The sequence below is a fragment of the Rhinopithecus bieti genome, unplaced genomic scaffold, assembly GCF_001698545.2.
Source record: "Rhinopithecus bieti isolate Rb0 unplaced genomic scaffold, ASM169854v2 scaffold_43, whole genome shotgun sequence".
Classification (NCBI taxonomy): domain Eukaryota; kingdom Metazoa; phylum Chordata; class Mammalia; order Primates; family Cercopithecidae; genus Rhinopithecus; species Rhinopithecus bieti.
The window spans coordinates 422,045-435,075 of NW_016803060.1; the positions used below are offsets into that span (position 1 = coordinate 422,045).

The 13,031-nt window shown below is 44.1% G+C and overlaps 1 protein-coding gene across 1 annotated transcript in view; it reads left to right on the plus strand.

Moving 5' to 3' along the window:
• The window catches only part of DCAF1 (DDB1 and CUL4 associated factor 1), a 117,158-nt gene that overhangs the window by 15,937 nt on the left and 88,190 nt on the right, over nt 1-13,031 (plus strand). The window contains 1 exon segment of the mRNA XM_017888069.1: nt 4,921-5,038. Coding sequence (XP_017743558.1) covers nt 4,929-5,038 — 110 coding nt within the window. The 5' untranslated portion in view covers nt 4,921-4,928.

Genomic DNA, 13,031 nt, shown 5'->3' on the forward strand with positions numbered 1-13,031 from the left:
TTTTTTGACGAAGTCTTGCTCTGTCACCGAGGCTGGAGTGCAGTGGTGCGATCTTGGCTCACTGCAACCTCTGCCCCCTGGGTTCAAGCGATTCTCCTGTGTCAGCCTTCCAAGTAGCTGGGATTACAGGCGCGTGCCACCATGCCTAATTTTTGTGTTTTTAGTAGAGATAGCATTTCACCACGTTGGCCAGGGTGGTCTGGAACTCCTGAACTCAGGTGATCTGCCCCCCTTGACCTCCCAAACTGCTGGCGTGAGCCACCAACCAGTCCTAACTTTTGTATTTTTAGTAGAGACAGGGTTTCACCATGTTGACCAGGTTGGTCTCGAACTCCTGACCTGATGATCCACCTGCTTTGGCCTCCCAGAGTGCTGGGATTACAGGCATGAGCCACGTGCCCGGTCTTAATTTTCTTAATACACTGTTGGATTCTGTTTGCTAGTATTTTGTTGAGGATTTTTATGTGTACGGTCATAAAGGATATCCGGCTGTGGCTTTCTTTTTTTGTGATATCTTTATTTGGCTTTGGTGTCAGTGATGATGGGTTCATGGGTGAATTAGGAAGTATCTTTCCTCGTCAGGTTTTGGAGAAGTTTGAGAAGGATTGGTGTTAATTCTTCTTTAAATGTTTGGTAGGCCTGGTGCAATGGCTCACGCCTGTAATGCCAGCATTTTGGGATGCCGAGGCGGGCGGATTGCCCGAGGTCAGGAGTTCAAGACCAGCCTGGTCAACATGGTGAAGCCCCCCCGTCTCTGCTAAAAATACAAAAATTAGCTGGACGTGGTGACACATGCCTGTAGTCCCAGCTACTCGGGAAGCTGAGGTACGAGAATCGCTTGAACCTAGGAGGTGGAAGTTGCAGTGAGCCAAGATCACACCTCTGCACTCCAGCCTGGGCGACAGAGCAAGATTCCATCTCCAAAAAAAAAGAAAAAATGTTTGATAGGCTGGGCATGGTGGTTCATCCCTGTAATCCTAGCACTTTGGGAGGCTGAGGCAGGAATATTGCTTGAGCCCAGGAGTTCAAGACCAACCTAGGCAACATGGGAGGGAGACCCCGTCTTTAAAAAAGAAAAAAAGAGAGAGGAGAGAGAGAGAGAGAGAGGAGAGAGAGAGAGGAGAGAGAGAAAGAGCAGAGAGGAAAGAGAGGAGGAAGAAAGAATTGGTTAAATTGTTGCCACATTCTACCAGCCTGGCTAGTACTCTTCAGGATTATCAAGGTCATATAAAACAAAGTCAAGCCCCTAAACTATCCATCATAGACCAGAGGACACTAGATAGACATGACAGCTGAATGCAGTGTATCCTAGATGAGATCATGGAACAAAGCACATGATTTGAAAAATGGTGAAATCTGAATCAGGTCTGGAGCTTAGTTAATGTAACAATGCTGGTTTCTTAATTTTGACAGTGTACCACTATAAGGTGGTAACCTTAGTGAAAATTGAACTGGGTGAGAGGTATGTGGGAACACTGTTATCTTTGCAGCTTTTCTGTGAATCTAAAATTACTCCAAATAAAAAGTTTGTTTTGGCTGGGTGCAGTGGCTCACGCCTATAATCCCAGCACTTTGGGAGGCCGTGGTGGGCAGATCATGAGGTCAAGAGATTGAGACCAGCCTGGCCAACATGATGAAACCCTGTCTCTACTAAAAATACAAAAATTAGCTGGATGTGGTGGCGCGCGCCTGTAATCCCAGCTATTTGGGAGGCTGGGGTGTGAGAATCGCTTGAATCTGGGATATGGAGGTTATAATGAGCTGAGATTGCGCCACTGCACTCCAGCCTGGTTACAGAGTGAGACTCTGTCTTAAAAAAAAAAAAAGAAAATGTGTTTTAAAAATATATATATCAAGGCCGGGCACAGTGGCTCACACCTATAATCCCAGCACTTTGGCAACCGAGGTGGGTGGATCATGAGGTTAGGAGTTCGAGACCAGCCTGGCCAATGTGGTGAAACCCTGTCTCTACTAAAAATACAAAAATTAGCTGGGCGTGCTGGTGTGCACCTGTAGTCTCAGCTACTTGGGAGGCAGAGGCAGAAGAATCACTTGAACCTGGGAGGTGGAGGTTGCAGTGAGCCGAGATCGTGCCCCTGCATTCCAGCCCGCGTGACAGAGCAAGATGCTGTCTCAAAAAAAATAAAATAACAATGTATATATAGTTAGTAGACAGTAAAATATGCAACCTGAGTTTTCTCAGGTTGAAGTCAGAAGTCCATATTAGTCTGTCACACCTACAGCATTTCCTTTTTGTGGCTTTGGTTAGAAAGTCTGAAAATGTGGCAGGGTGTGGTGGCTCATGCCTGTTGTTTCAGCACTTTGGGGAGCTGAGGCAGGAGGATCACTTCAGGCCAGGAGTTTGAGACCAGCCTGGGCAATAGTGAGACCCCACCTGAACAAATCATAAAAATAAAAATAAGCTGGGCATGGTAGCACATACTGTAATCCCAGCTACTCTGGAGGCTGAGGTGGGAGGATCCCTTGACCCAGGTGGTTGAGGCTGAGGTGAGCTAGGACCGCGCTACTGCACTCAAGCCTGGGAGGCAGAGTGAGACCCTTAAAAAAAAAATGTGTCAGACATGGTTTTCACGGCTGTAACCCCAGTACTTTGGGAGGCCAAGGCGGGCAGATCATGAGGTCAGGAGATCGAGACCATCCTGGCTAACATGGTGAAACCCTGTCTCTCCTAAAAATACAAAATATTAGCCAGGTGTGGTGGCACGAGCCTGTAGTCCCAGCTACTCGGGAGGCTGAGGCAGGAAAATGACTTGAACCCAGTGGGTGGAGGTTGCAGTGAGCCGAGATTGCGCCACTGCGCTCCAGCCTGATGACAGAGCGAAACTCCACCTCAAAACAAACAAACAAACAAAAAAAAACAACTTTTTGATTTCGTTAAGTTTTGGGGGTGGGGCAGATATTTTCCTTTGGAGTTATGTGTAACCCAGGTGACGTGAATCACTACTACTGGAATTGCGTCTACTTGATTAAAACACAAATATTATGTGCGTTTTACAATGCAGTGCAATAATGCAATGCAATAATGATATCATCTTTTACATGTATTTTATTTGGTTTTATAATAGATATCTTTAGAAGTGTTCATTTTAGATCAGCTAGTAATTCCTTTGTGATGTGAAACTCTTTTTATGGAATGGTTGCTATTTCTGAGAAGATAATGCATTTTGCTTGGCAGAATATGACATTTTGATTTTAAGGCTACTTTTATAAGGAAGTTGATGCTCTAACCTGTCAGATGTTTGCGTCTCATTTATCCCTTTTGGATCCCCTTGTAAGCCTCTTGCATGTGGGTGTCTTATTTGGACCTCCAAAGCCCACCTCAGCTCCCTGCCCGCATTCCTAGTTTGACCACTCAACCCAACCAACCTTCTCTGCCTCTCTTCCAACGTCTTCTTTCCAGGAAATCAGCTGTGAGAGAGGTTAGGAAGCTTGAAGGATAAATGAGTTTATAGTGTTCCTTCTCCACTTTCATGCTGGCAATAGGGTCCATTTCATTTCTTGGCCTTCTCCTTAAGAATTAATGGAGCTGGGCATGGTGAGTCATGCCTGTAATCCCAGCACTTTGGGAGGCTGAGGTGGGTGGATCACCTGAGGTCAGGAGTTCGAGACCAGCCTGACCAACATGGTGAAACCCTGTTTCTACTAAAAATACAAAAATTAGCTGAGCATGGTGACGCATGCCTGTAATCCTAGCTACTTGGGAGGCCGAGGCAGGAGAATCACTTGAACCCGGGAGGCGGAGGTTGCAGTGAGCCGAGATCATGTCATTGCACTCCAACCTGGGCAATAAGAGTGAAACTCTGTCTCAAAAAAAAAAACCAAAAACAAAAAACAGAGTTCAAGACTAGCCTGGCCAACGTGGTAAAACTGTGTCTCTACTAAATATACAAAAATTAGCCAGGTGTGGTGGCGGGCACCTGTAATCCCAGCTATTCGGGAGGCTGAGGCAGGAGAATTGCTTGAACCCGGAAGGTGGAGGTTTCAGTGAGCCGAGATGTGCCATTGCACTCCAGCCTGGGTGACTGAGACTCTGTCTCAAAATGAAAAAACAAAACAAAACAAAAAAACAAAAACAGGAGTGTGCCATTTATCTTTGATAGAACTTCCCTCAAAGAACTAACGAGCAAAATATTTTTAGGAGTAGTTTTAGCCACATTTTGTACTTAAAAAAATGTAAGCACAAACCTCAGAGATCTAGGCTTGGGATTATTGTATAACAGGTAGGCATTAGGTAAATCTATTTTTTTTTTCTTTTTGAGACAGAGTCTTGCTCTGTCGCCCAAGCTGGAGTGCAGTGGCATGATCTTGGCTCACTGCAATCTCTGCCTCCTAGGTTCAAGTGATTCTCCTGCCTCAGCCTCCCAAGTAGTTGGGATTACAGTCACCTGCCACCACGCCCAGCTACTTTTTGTATTTTTAGTAGAGACAGGTTTTCACCATGTTGGCCAGGCTGTTCCCGAACTCCTGACCTCAGATGATCCACCTGCCCCAGCCTCCCAGAGTGCTGGGATTATAGGCATGAGCCACCATGCCTGGCAGTAAATGCATTTTTGATGAGGGAAAGGTACCATATCTTTTGTCTGATTTTCAAAGGGGTTCCTCAAAAGGTTAAGAGTCACTGTTTTGATCCAGCTTCTTGCCTTATTTGACAGTTGAAGCTGAGGCTGAGAAAGGTGAAAGTACTTGTTCTTCATGACTGAATGGGTATCTAGGCTTGATGAGTATCCCGAGTTTTCCACTGTACCACAAATAAATCCAAAGGTTTCAAGGGGTTCAATTAAAATTTCCCTTTTTAATTATTTCTCTTACTTTCTCATCCCTTTTCTACCCCTTCTTCACTTTTATTTGCTTGTGTTCACTTATTGGTTGTTTTTTTAATTTTTATTTTTGCTTCCTTAGGCAAAGCAATGACTACAGTAGTGGTACATGTGGACTCCAAAGCTGAGCTCACTACCCTGCTGGAGCAGTGGGAAAAGGAACATGGCAGTGGGCAGGACATGGTACCTATCCTTACCAGGTATGAATAATTTTTTTAAAACCTAGTTTAATAAAAAACCTCAGACACAACTCACATGCTAGATTTCTTGATACACACACATACACACACACAAGCTAGTTTAAAAGAAGCAAAAATTGGTTTGGAGGATAGCATAGGAACATTTTCACCTAGACTGTAAATTCTAAATCAATTTTTTTCTTTCCTCAGATTTAGTCTTCATTCCTCTACTTCCTGAAGCTGTTTAATTTTCTTAATTTAATTTTTTTTTTTTTTTTTTTGAGACAGAGTTCTGCTCTGTTGCCCAGGCTGGAGTACAGTGGCGTGATCTCGGCTCACTACAACCTCTGCCTCCCGGGTTCAAGCGATTCTCCTGCCCTAGCCTCCCGAGTAGCTGGAATTACAGGCTCACACCACCATGCCCGGCTAATTTTTCTGTTTTTTAGTAGAGATGGGGTTTCACCATGTTGGTCAGGCTGGTCTTGGACTCCTCACCTTAGGTGATCCACCCGCCTTGGACTCCTCCCAAAGTGAGTGCTGGTATTACAGGCATGAGCTGCCGCGCCTGGCCTTTTTTCATACGGAGTTTCGCTCTTGTTGCCCAGGCTAGAGTGCAATGGCATGATCTCGACTCACTGCAACCTCCGCCTCCTGGGTTCAAGTGATTCTCCTGCTTCAGCCTCCTGAGTAGCTGGGATTACAGGCCCCTGCCACCACGCCCAGCTAAGTTTTGTATCTTTTTAGTAGAGGTAGGGTTTCACCATGTTGGCCAGGCTGGTCTTGAACTCCTGAGCTCAGGTGATCCACCTACCTCGGCCTGCCAAAGTGCTGGGATTACAGGTGTGAGCCACCATGCCCGGCCTATTTTTAAATTAGAAAATAAAAAAAAAAAAAATTGACTCATTTCGTAACTGTTTGGTGAATGTATCTTTTTTTTTTTTTTTTTTTTGAGATGGAGTGTCGCACTGTCTCCTGGGCTGGAGTGCAATGGTGCAATCTTGGCTCACTGCAACCTCCGCCTCCCGGGTTCAAGCGATTCTTCTGCCTCAGCCTCCTGAGTAGCTGGGATTACAGGTGTGCGCCACCACATCCGGCTAATTTTTTGTATTTTTAGTAGAGACGGGGTTTCACCATGTTGGCCAGCCTGGTTTTGAACTCCTGAGCTCAGGTGATTCACCTGCCTCGGCCTCCCAGAGTGCTGGGATTACAGGTGTGAGCCACCGCACCCGTCCTGGTGAATATATCTTTACCTGGCTCTTCTGGCTCCGTTTTTTTTGGAGACAGGGTCTCACTCTGTTGCCAGGCTGTAGTGGCATAATCTCAGCTCACTGCAGCCTTGATCTCCTGGGCTCCAGCCATCTTCTTACCTCAGACTCCATACTAGATGAGACCACAGGTGTGCACCACCACACCTGACTAATTTTTACATTTTTTGTAGAGGGAGGGTCCCACTGTGTTACCCAGTCTGGTCTTGAACATCTGGGCTCAAGCAGTCCTCCTGTCTCAGCCTCCCAAAGTGCTGGGATTACAGGCGAAACCACTGTGCTGGCCTACTGGATACCAGGCCACAGATACCTGAAGCAGACTATGTCCAAAATTGAGGTTATCATCCTCATTTCTGTGTACCTTCTCATTTATTCATATCTTAACACTTTTTTTATTCCCTACTTAGTTTTAAACTAAATGATTTTAAACTGAAAAACTTTATTTTGTTTTTATTTTTTGGGGGGATGGAGTCTCACTCTGTTGCCTAGGCTGGAGTGCAGTGGCACGATCTCAGCTCACCACAACCTCCACCTCCCGGGTTCAAGGAATTCTCCCTGCCTCAGCCTCCTGAGTACCTGGGATTACAGGTGCCTGCCACAACGCCGGCTAATTTTTGTATTTTTAGCAGAGGTGGGGTTTTGCCATGTTGGCCAGGCTGTTCTCAAACTCCTGACCTCAAGCGACCTGATTGCCTCGGCCTCCCAAAGTGCTGGGATTACAGGTGTGAGCCACTATGCCCGGCCTATTTTTACTTTTATTTTTTTTTGAGACGGAGTCTTGCTCTCTGCCCCAGGCAGTGGTGCGATCTTGGCTCACTGCAACCCCCACCTCCTAGGTTCAGGTAATTCTCCTGCCTCAGCCTTTGGAGTAGCTGGAATTACAGGCATGAGCCACCATGCTCGGCTAATTTTTCTGTATTTTTTTTTATTAGAGACAGGGTTTTGCTGTGTTGGCCAGGCTGGTCTTGAACTCCTGACCTCAGGTGATCCACCCACCTCGGCCTCCCAAAGTGCTGGGATTATAGGAGTGAGCCATTGCGCCTGGCCTTTGTTAGGTATTGCTCATGTGGACTGGCCCATTAAGCAGTGTGCCTTATAAGTTTGTCTCCAGTTTACCCTCTTAGTACATCCTCCCCCTTGCAGAAAGATTCCTTTTTCTCATACACAAATATGATTTTCCTACATTCATTCATAATTTTCTCTGGCTTCCTTTTCCTACAGAATAAAATGTGAAGTTTTAGTGTGGCCTATGAGGCCATTTATGATGTGGCTCACTTTTATAATATTGTAGTTCTTTCTCTATAAAAAGTAAGAAATCAATGCGTAAAAAGTTGTTTTCACAGCTATGATATTGGGGATGGGATGTTGAGGATTCCCACGTTCCAGTGACCTTCTCCTTAGAAAACCCATGAGCACCTCTACCCAGCCTTTACTTTTCTCTCTTTCTACCTTAACACGTTTTTTTCAATAAAGTTATGTACCACACAGTTATTAAGTACCGGTAGTGGGTAAATCATTATTTGAGGAGACACCAATAAAAAGACATAGTATCTGCTTTCAAGAATTTTACAATTTAGTTAGGAAACGTGAAAAAAACAATTATAGTGTGGTATAATGGTGGAAAATAAAAATACGTACATGTGAATGATAGGAGTATCAAAACAAATCAAGGGGTGCTGGGTTTGGTGCCTCACACCTGTAATCCCAGCCTGTCATAAATGGTGTCACAACATAAATAGCCCCATAGGATGAGAAAAAGAAGGATGGCGTCTTTTTTCTCCCTTGTAGTATTAGTCTCTTTCTGTAAGTATTAACTTTTTTTTTTTTTTTGAGATGAAATCTAGCTCTGTCGCCCAGGCTGGAGTGCAGTGGCACAGTCTTGGCTCACTGCAACCTCTGCCTCCTGGGTTGAAGCGATTTTCCTGCCTCAGCCTCCCGAGTCGCTGGGATTACAGGCGCCCACCACCACACCCAGCTTATTTTTGTATTTTCAGTAGAGATGGGGTTTCACTGTGTTGGCCAGGCTGGTCTTGAACTCCTGACCTCGTAATCTGCCCGCCTCGGCCTCCCAAAGTGCTGGGATTACAAGCGTGAGCCACTGCACCCGGCCGGATTAACATATTTTTAATGTCTATGTGCCTTTACACTTGATATTTCTTTGGCCTGAAATGCCTTTCATTGGCATGTCTGCATTGGCAGGCCTAGTCCTTACAAGAAGTAGTTCAAGAATCATGTCTGTAAAACCTTCACTGACTGACTTCCATAGGTAGGTTTGGGCTCCCCATCATTAAACAAAAAAAAATTTTTTTTTTTTTTTTTTTTTTTTTTTTTTTTAGTGACAGGGTCTCACTATGTCACCCAGGATGAAGTGCACTGGTGTGATTATAGCTCACTGCTAAATTTTTATTTTTTAATTTTTTTGTGTGAGACAGGGTTTCACTATGTTGCTTAGGCTGTTCTCAAACTCCTCACTTCAAATGTTCCTTCTGTGTTCTCTCCCAAAGTGCTGGAATTACAGGTGTGAACCACCATACCGGCCACCACTTTGTTTTAATACTCCCATCATTCATATGTATGTATTTTAATTTTCACCCATTATGCCACGTTGTTTTATATATATATATACATATATATATATATATTTTTTGAGACAGGATCTCACTCTGTCGCCCGGGCTGGAGTGCAGTGGCGCGATCTTGGCTTACTGCAAGCTCTGCCTCCCGGATTCACACCATTCTCCTGCCTCAGCTGCCCGAGTAGCTGGGACTACAGGTGCCCGCCACCATGCCCGGCTAATTTTTTATATTTTTTGGTAAAGATGGGGTCTCAGGTTTCACCGTGTTAGCCAGGGTGGTTTCAATCTCTTGACCTTGTGGTCCTCCTGCCTCAGCCTCCCAAAGTGCTGGGATTATAGGCATGAGCCACCGTACCCAGCTATAATTGTTTTTTTATATGTCTCTTCACTAAATTGTAAGCTTCTTGAAGGCAGAGACTATGTCCTTTTTTTTTTGTTTGTTTTGTTTTTGAGACAGGATCTCCCTCTGTTGCCCAGGCTGGAGTGTAGTGGTATGATTTCGGGTCACTGCAACCTCAACTTCCTGGGCTTAGTTGATTCTCCCACCTGAGCTTCTTGAGTGGCTGTGACTACAGGCACACGCCACCCTGCTTGGCTAATTTTTTGTATTTTTAGTAGAGATAGGTTTCATTATGTTGCCCAGACTGGTCTTGAACACCTGGACTCAAGCAATCCACCTGCCTCGGCCTCCCAAAGTGCTGAGATTACAGGTGTGAGCCACCATGCCTGGCCTGCGACTATGTTTTTTTATTGGTGTCTCCTCAAATGATGATTTATCCACTGCCTGGTTCATAATAACCGTATGGTATATAATTTTATTTAACAAATGTGTCAAGATGGAGGAAAAGTGAAAAGTAAAGGCTGGGGAGGGGTGCTCATGGGTTTTCTAAGGGGAAGGTCACTGGAATGTGGGGATCCTTAACGTCTCATCTTCAATACCATAGCTGTTAAAAAATTGTTTTGTTTGTGCAGTGATCTCTTACTTTTTATGGAGAAAGAACTATGATATTATGAAAGTTTAAATGGGGATAAATGCATTGTTCCTAATTGCTTTTAATACATAGGGAACATGTGAGAATACCGCGTTTTTTTTTTAAGGAACAGGATTATTGCTGGCTGGTGGAAACTGGATTTTAATTGGTAGAGGCATTGGAGATTAAGAAAGTTAGGCCAGGTGTAGTGGTTTATGCCTCTAATCCCAGCATTTTGGAAGGCTGAGGTAGGAGGATCGCTTGAGGCCACAAGTTAAAGACCAGCTTGGGCAACATAGTAAGACCCCGTCTTAATTTAAAAACAAAACAAAAAATGAATAATTAAACACCAGCTATTAAACAAGATACTTGAAATGCAGCCACAGTGAGTTAGAGAATCTAAATATTGTGCTGTTAACATGTGTATAATTGATGTAACTGTGAAAGGAGGAGAGTGTTGTTAATGAAGATGGTTATGTGGATTCATTCACTTGTTCAAGAAATATTCTTTGAGCACTTATACTAAAAGTACTTAATGTTTTTATTTTCAACATTATTCTACATTATCATATTTTATCCTCAACTTTTTCACTATGCTATGCTCTTCAGCAATGCAAAACCTAAAATTTGTTTGGACAGAGAGGTACTGTCCTCAAGGAGATAACTACCTGGGAAGCAACTAAGACTAACAGAGGCCTGGCATGGTGGCTCATACTTGTTACCCTAGCAGTTTGGGAGGCCAAGGCAGGTGAATTGCTTGAGCCCAGGAGCTCAAAACCAACCTGCCCAACATGGTGAGACTCTTGTCTCTACAAAAAATGCAGAAATTAGCCAGGCATGGTGGCACGTGCCTATAGTCTCAGCTACTCAGGAGGCTGAGGTAGGAGGATTGCTTGAGCCAGGTAGGTCGAGCCTGCAGTGAACTGAGATTGTGCCACTACACTCCAGCCCGGGCAACAGAGACACTTCTCAACAACAACAACAAAAACTAACAGATAAGGAACAATGCATAGTAGCACAAAATAGTATATAATGATGAAGTGCCAAATCAGGCAGTATGGTGGTCTGGGTGTGTGTATATATATAAAACACACCTACTGGAATGGGAAGGTTTATAAGTATTAAAGGGGTTATCAGAATGGAAAGAAAATGAGTGAATCAGTTCATTCCACTCAACAAATATTTGAGGACGTTGCTTTGGTGTCAGAACTGTAAGAGGCACTTATCTGAACTTCCCCTTCCTCATTTGTCACTCAAAGTATCTCTGAAAGATACATCATTAAATGATAGACATTCTCAGATTTACTTGCAAAAAACTGCATAGTGAGGCAGTGGAAACTTAGTTTAGAATCCTGGGTTTTGACTTCAATTCCAATGTTTTTTTTTTTCCCCCGAGGCTGGAGTATAGTGTTGTGATCATAGCTCACTGCAGTCTCAACCTCCTGGACTCAAGTGATTTTCCCACCTCAGCCCTCTGAGTGGCTGGGGCACATGCTACCATGCTCCACTAATTTTTTTTTTTTGTAGAGACGGGATTTTGCCAGGTTGCCCAGGCTGGTCAGTTTATTTTATTTTAATCGGGGGCAACTTCCCTCCTTCACCAAATTGCGGGTCTGTTTACTGGATATTTTCTAAAATAGTTTTAGGGTTTTGTTTTTTGTTTTCTTCCCTCATCTGGCTGCAGGTTTGGGTGTTTTAGTGTATTCCATGAAAAGCTAATGAATTTTAGGCCTGCTTGCTTTTTTATTGACCATTATTTTTATGATCTTTTGACAGTTTCGTAAGAACAATGTATGTCATTTTGTAACTTGAATCATCCTTTTATTAGTTTTTGACTTGATTCTGCTGAAAGAGGCTGGCTTTGGGCCAAACTGTGTGAGTGGGCAATTTTTTAAAAAAATTTTTTAAGTGTTTTTTTTTTTTTTGAGATGGAGTCTCACTCTGTCGCCCAGGCTGGAGTGCAGTGGTGTTATCTTGGCTCACTGCAACCTCCGCCTCCCAGGTGCAAGCGATTCTCCTGCCTCAGTCTCCCGAGTAGCTGGGATTACAGGCACCCACCTCCACGCCCGGCTAATTTTTTGTATTTTTTTAATAGAGGTGGGATTTCACTATGTTGGCCAGGCTGGTCTTGTTTTTGAGACGGAGTCTGCTCTGTCGCCCAGGCTGGAGTGCAGTGGTGTGATCTCAGCTCACTGTAAGCTCCACCTCCCGGGTTCACGCTATTCTGCCTCAGCCTCCTCAGTAGCTGGGATTACAGGCGCCCACCAACACGCCTGGCTAATTTTTTTGTGTTTTTAGTAGAGACGGGGTTTCACCACGTTAGCCAGGATGGTCTTGATCTCCTGACCTCGTGATCTGCCCACCTATGCCTCCCAAAGTGCTGGGATTACTGCTGGCATGAGTCACCGCACCCAGCCGTTTTTTTTTTTTTGAGATGTAATTTATATACTGTAAAGTACTCTGCTAGATGGATTTTTTTTTTGTAAGACCATTATCGAGATTCAGTTACAGTAGAACTTGAGTACCAGATTGCACCCTCCTGCCTCATCCCAGTCAATAGCTACCCTAAATTAACTGTTTTTCCTATTTTTGATTCTCAGTTTTTTGTTTGTTTGTTTTGAGATGGAGTCTCACTCTGTCACCCAGGCTGGAGTGCAGTGGTTTGATCTTGGCTCACTGCAGTCTCTGCCTCCCTGGCTCAAGTGAGTCTCCTGCCTCAGCCTCCCGAGTAACTGGCATTATAAGTGCCCACCACCATGCCTGGCTAATTTTCGTATTTTAGTATAGATGGGTTTTACCCTGTTGGCCAGGCTGGTCTTGACCTCCTGACCTCAAGTGACCCACCTGCCTCAGCCTCCCAAAGTGCTGGGATTATAGGTGTGAGCCACTGCGCCTGGCCCAATTCCCAGTTTTTATAATGCCAATTACTCTTGGAAAATGAGAAGAGAAGACTAAACAGAAGGAAAAAACCCCACAGTTAACACTTAAAGAGCTCTTACTTGTCAGGTTTTGTTCTAATTAATTTAAACCCAGGGAAACTCTAACATAGAGACTATTATCTTGAGGCACAGAGAGGTTACATAATTTACCCAGAGTGTCTCACACTGTGGAAGAGCTCAGATTTGAACCCTGAAAATCTGGCTCCAAAAGTCACTTTTATTATTATTATTATTATTATTATTATTTTTATTTTTTTTTATTTT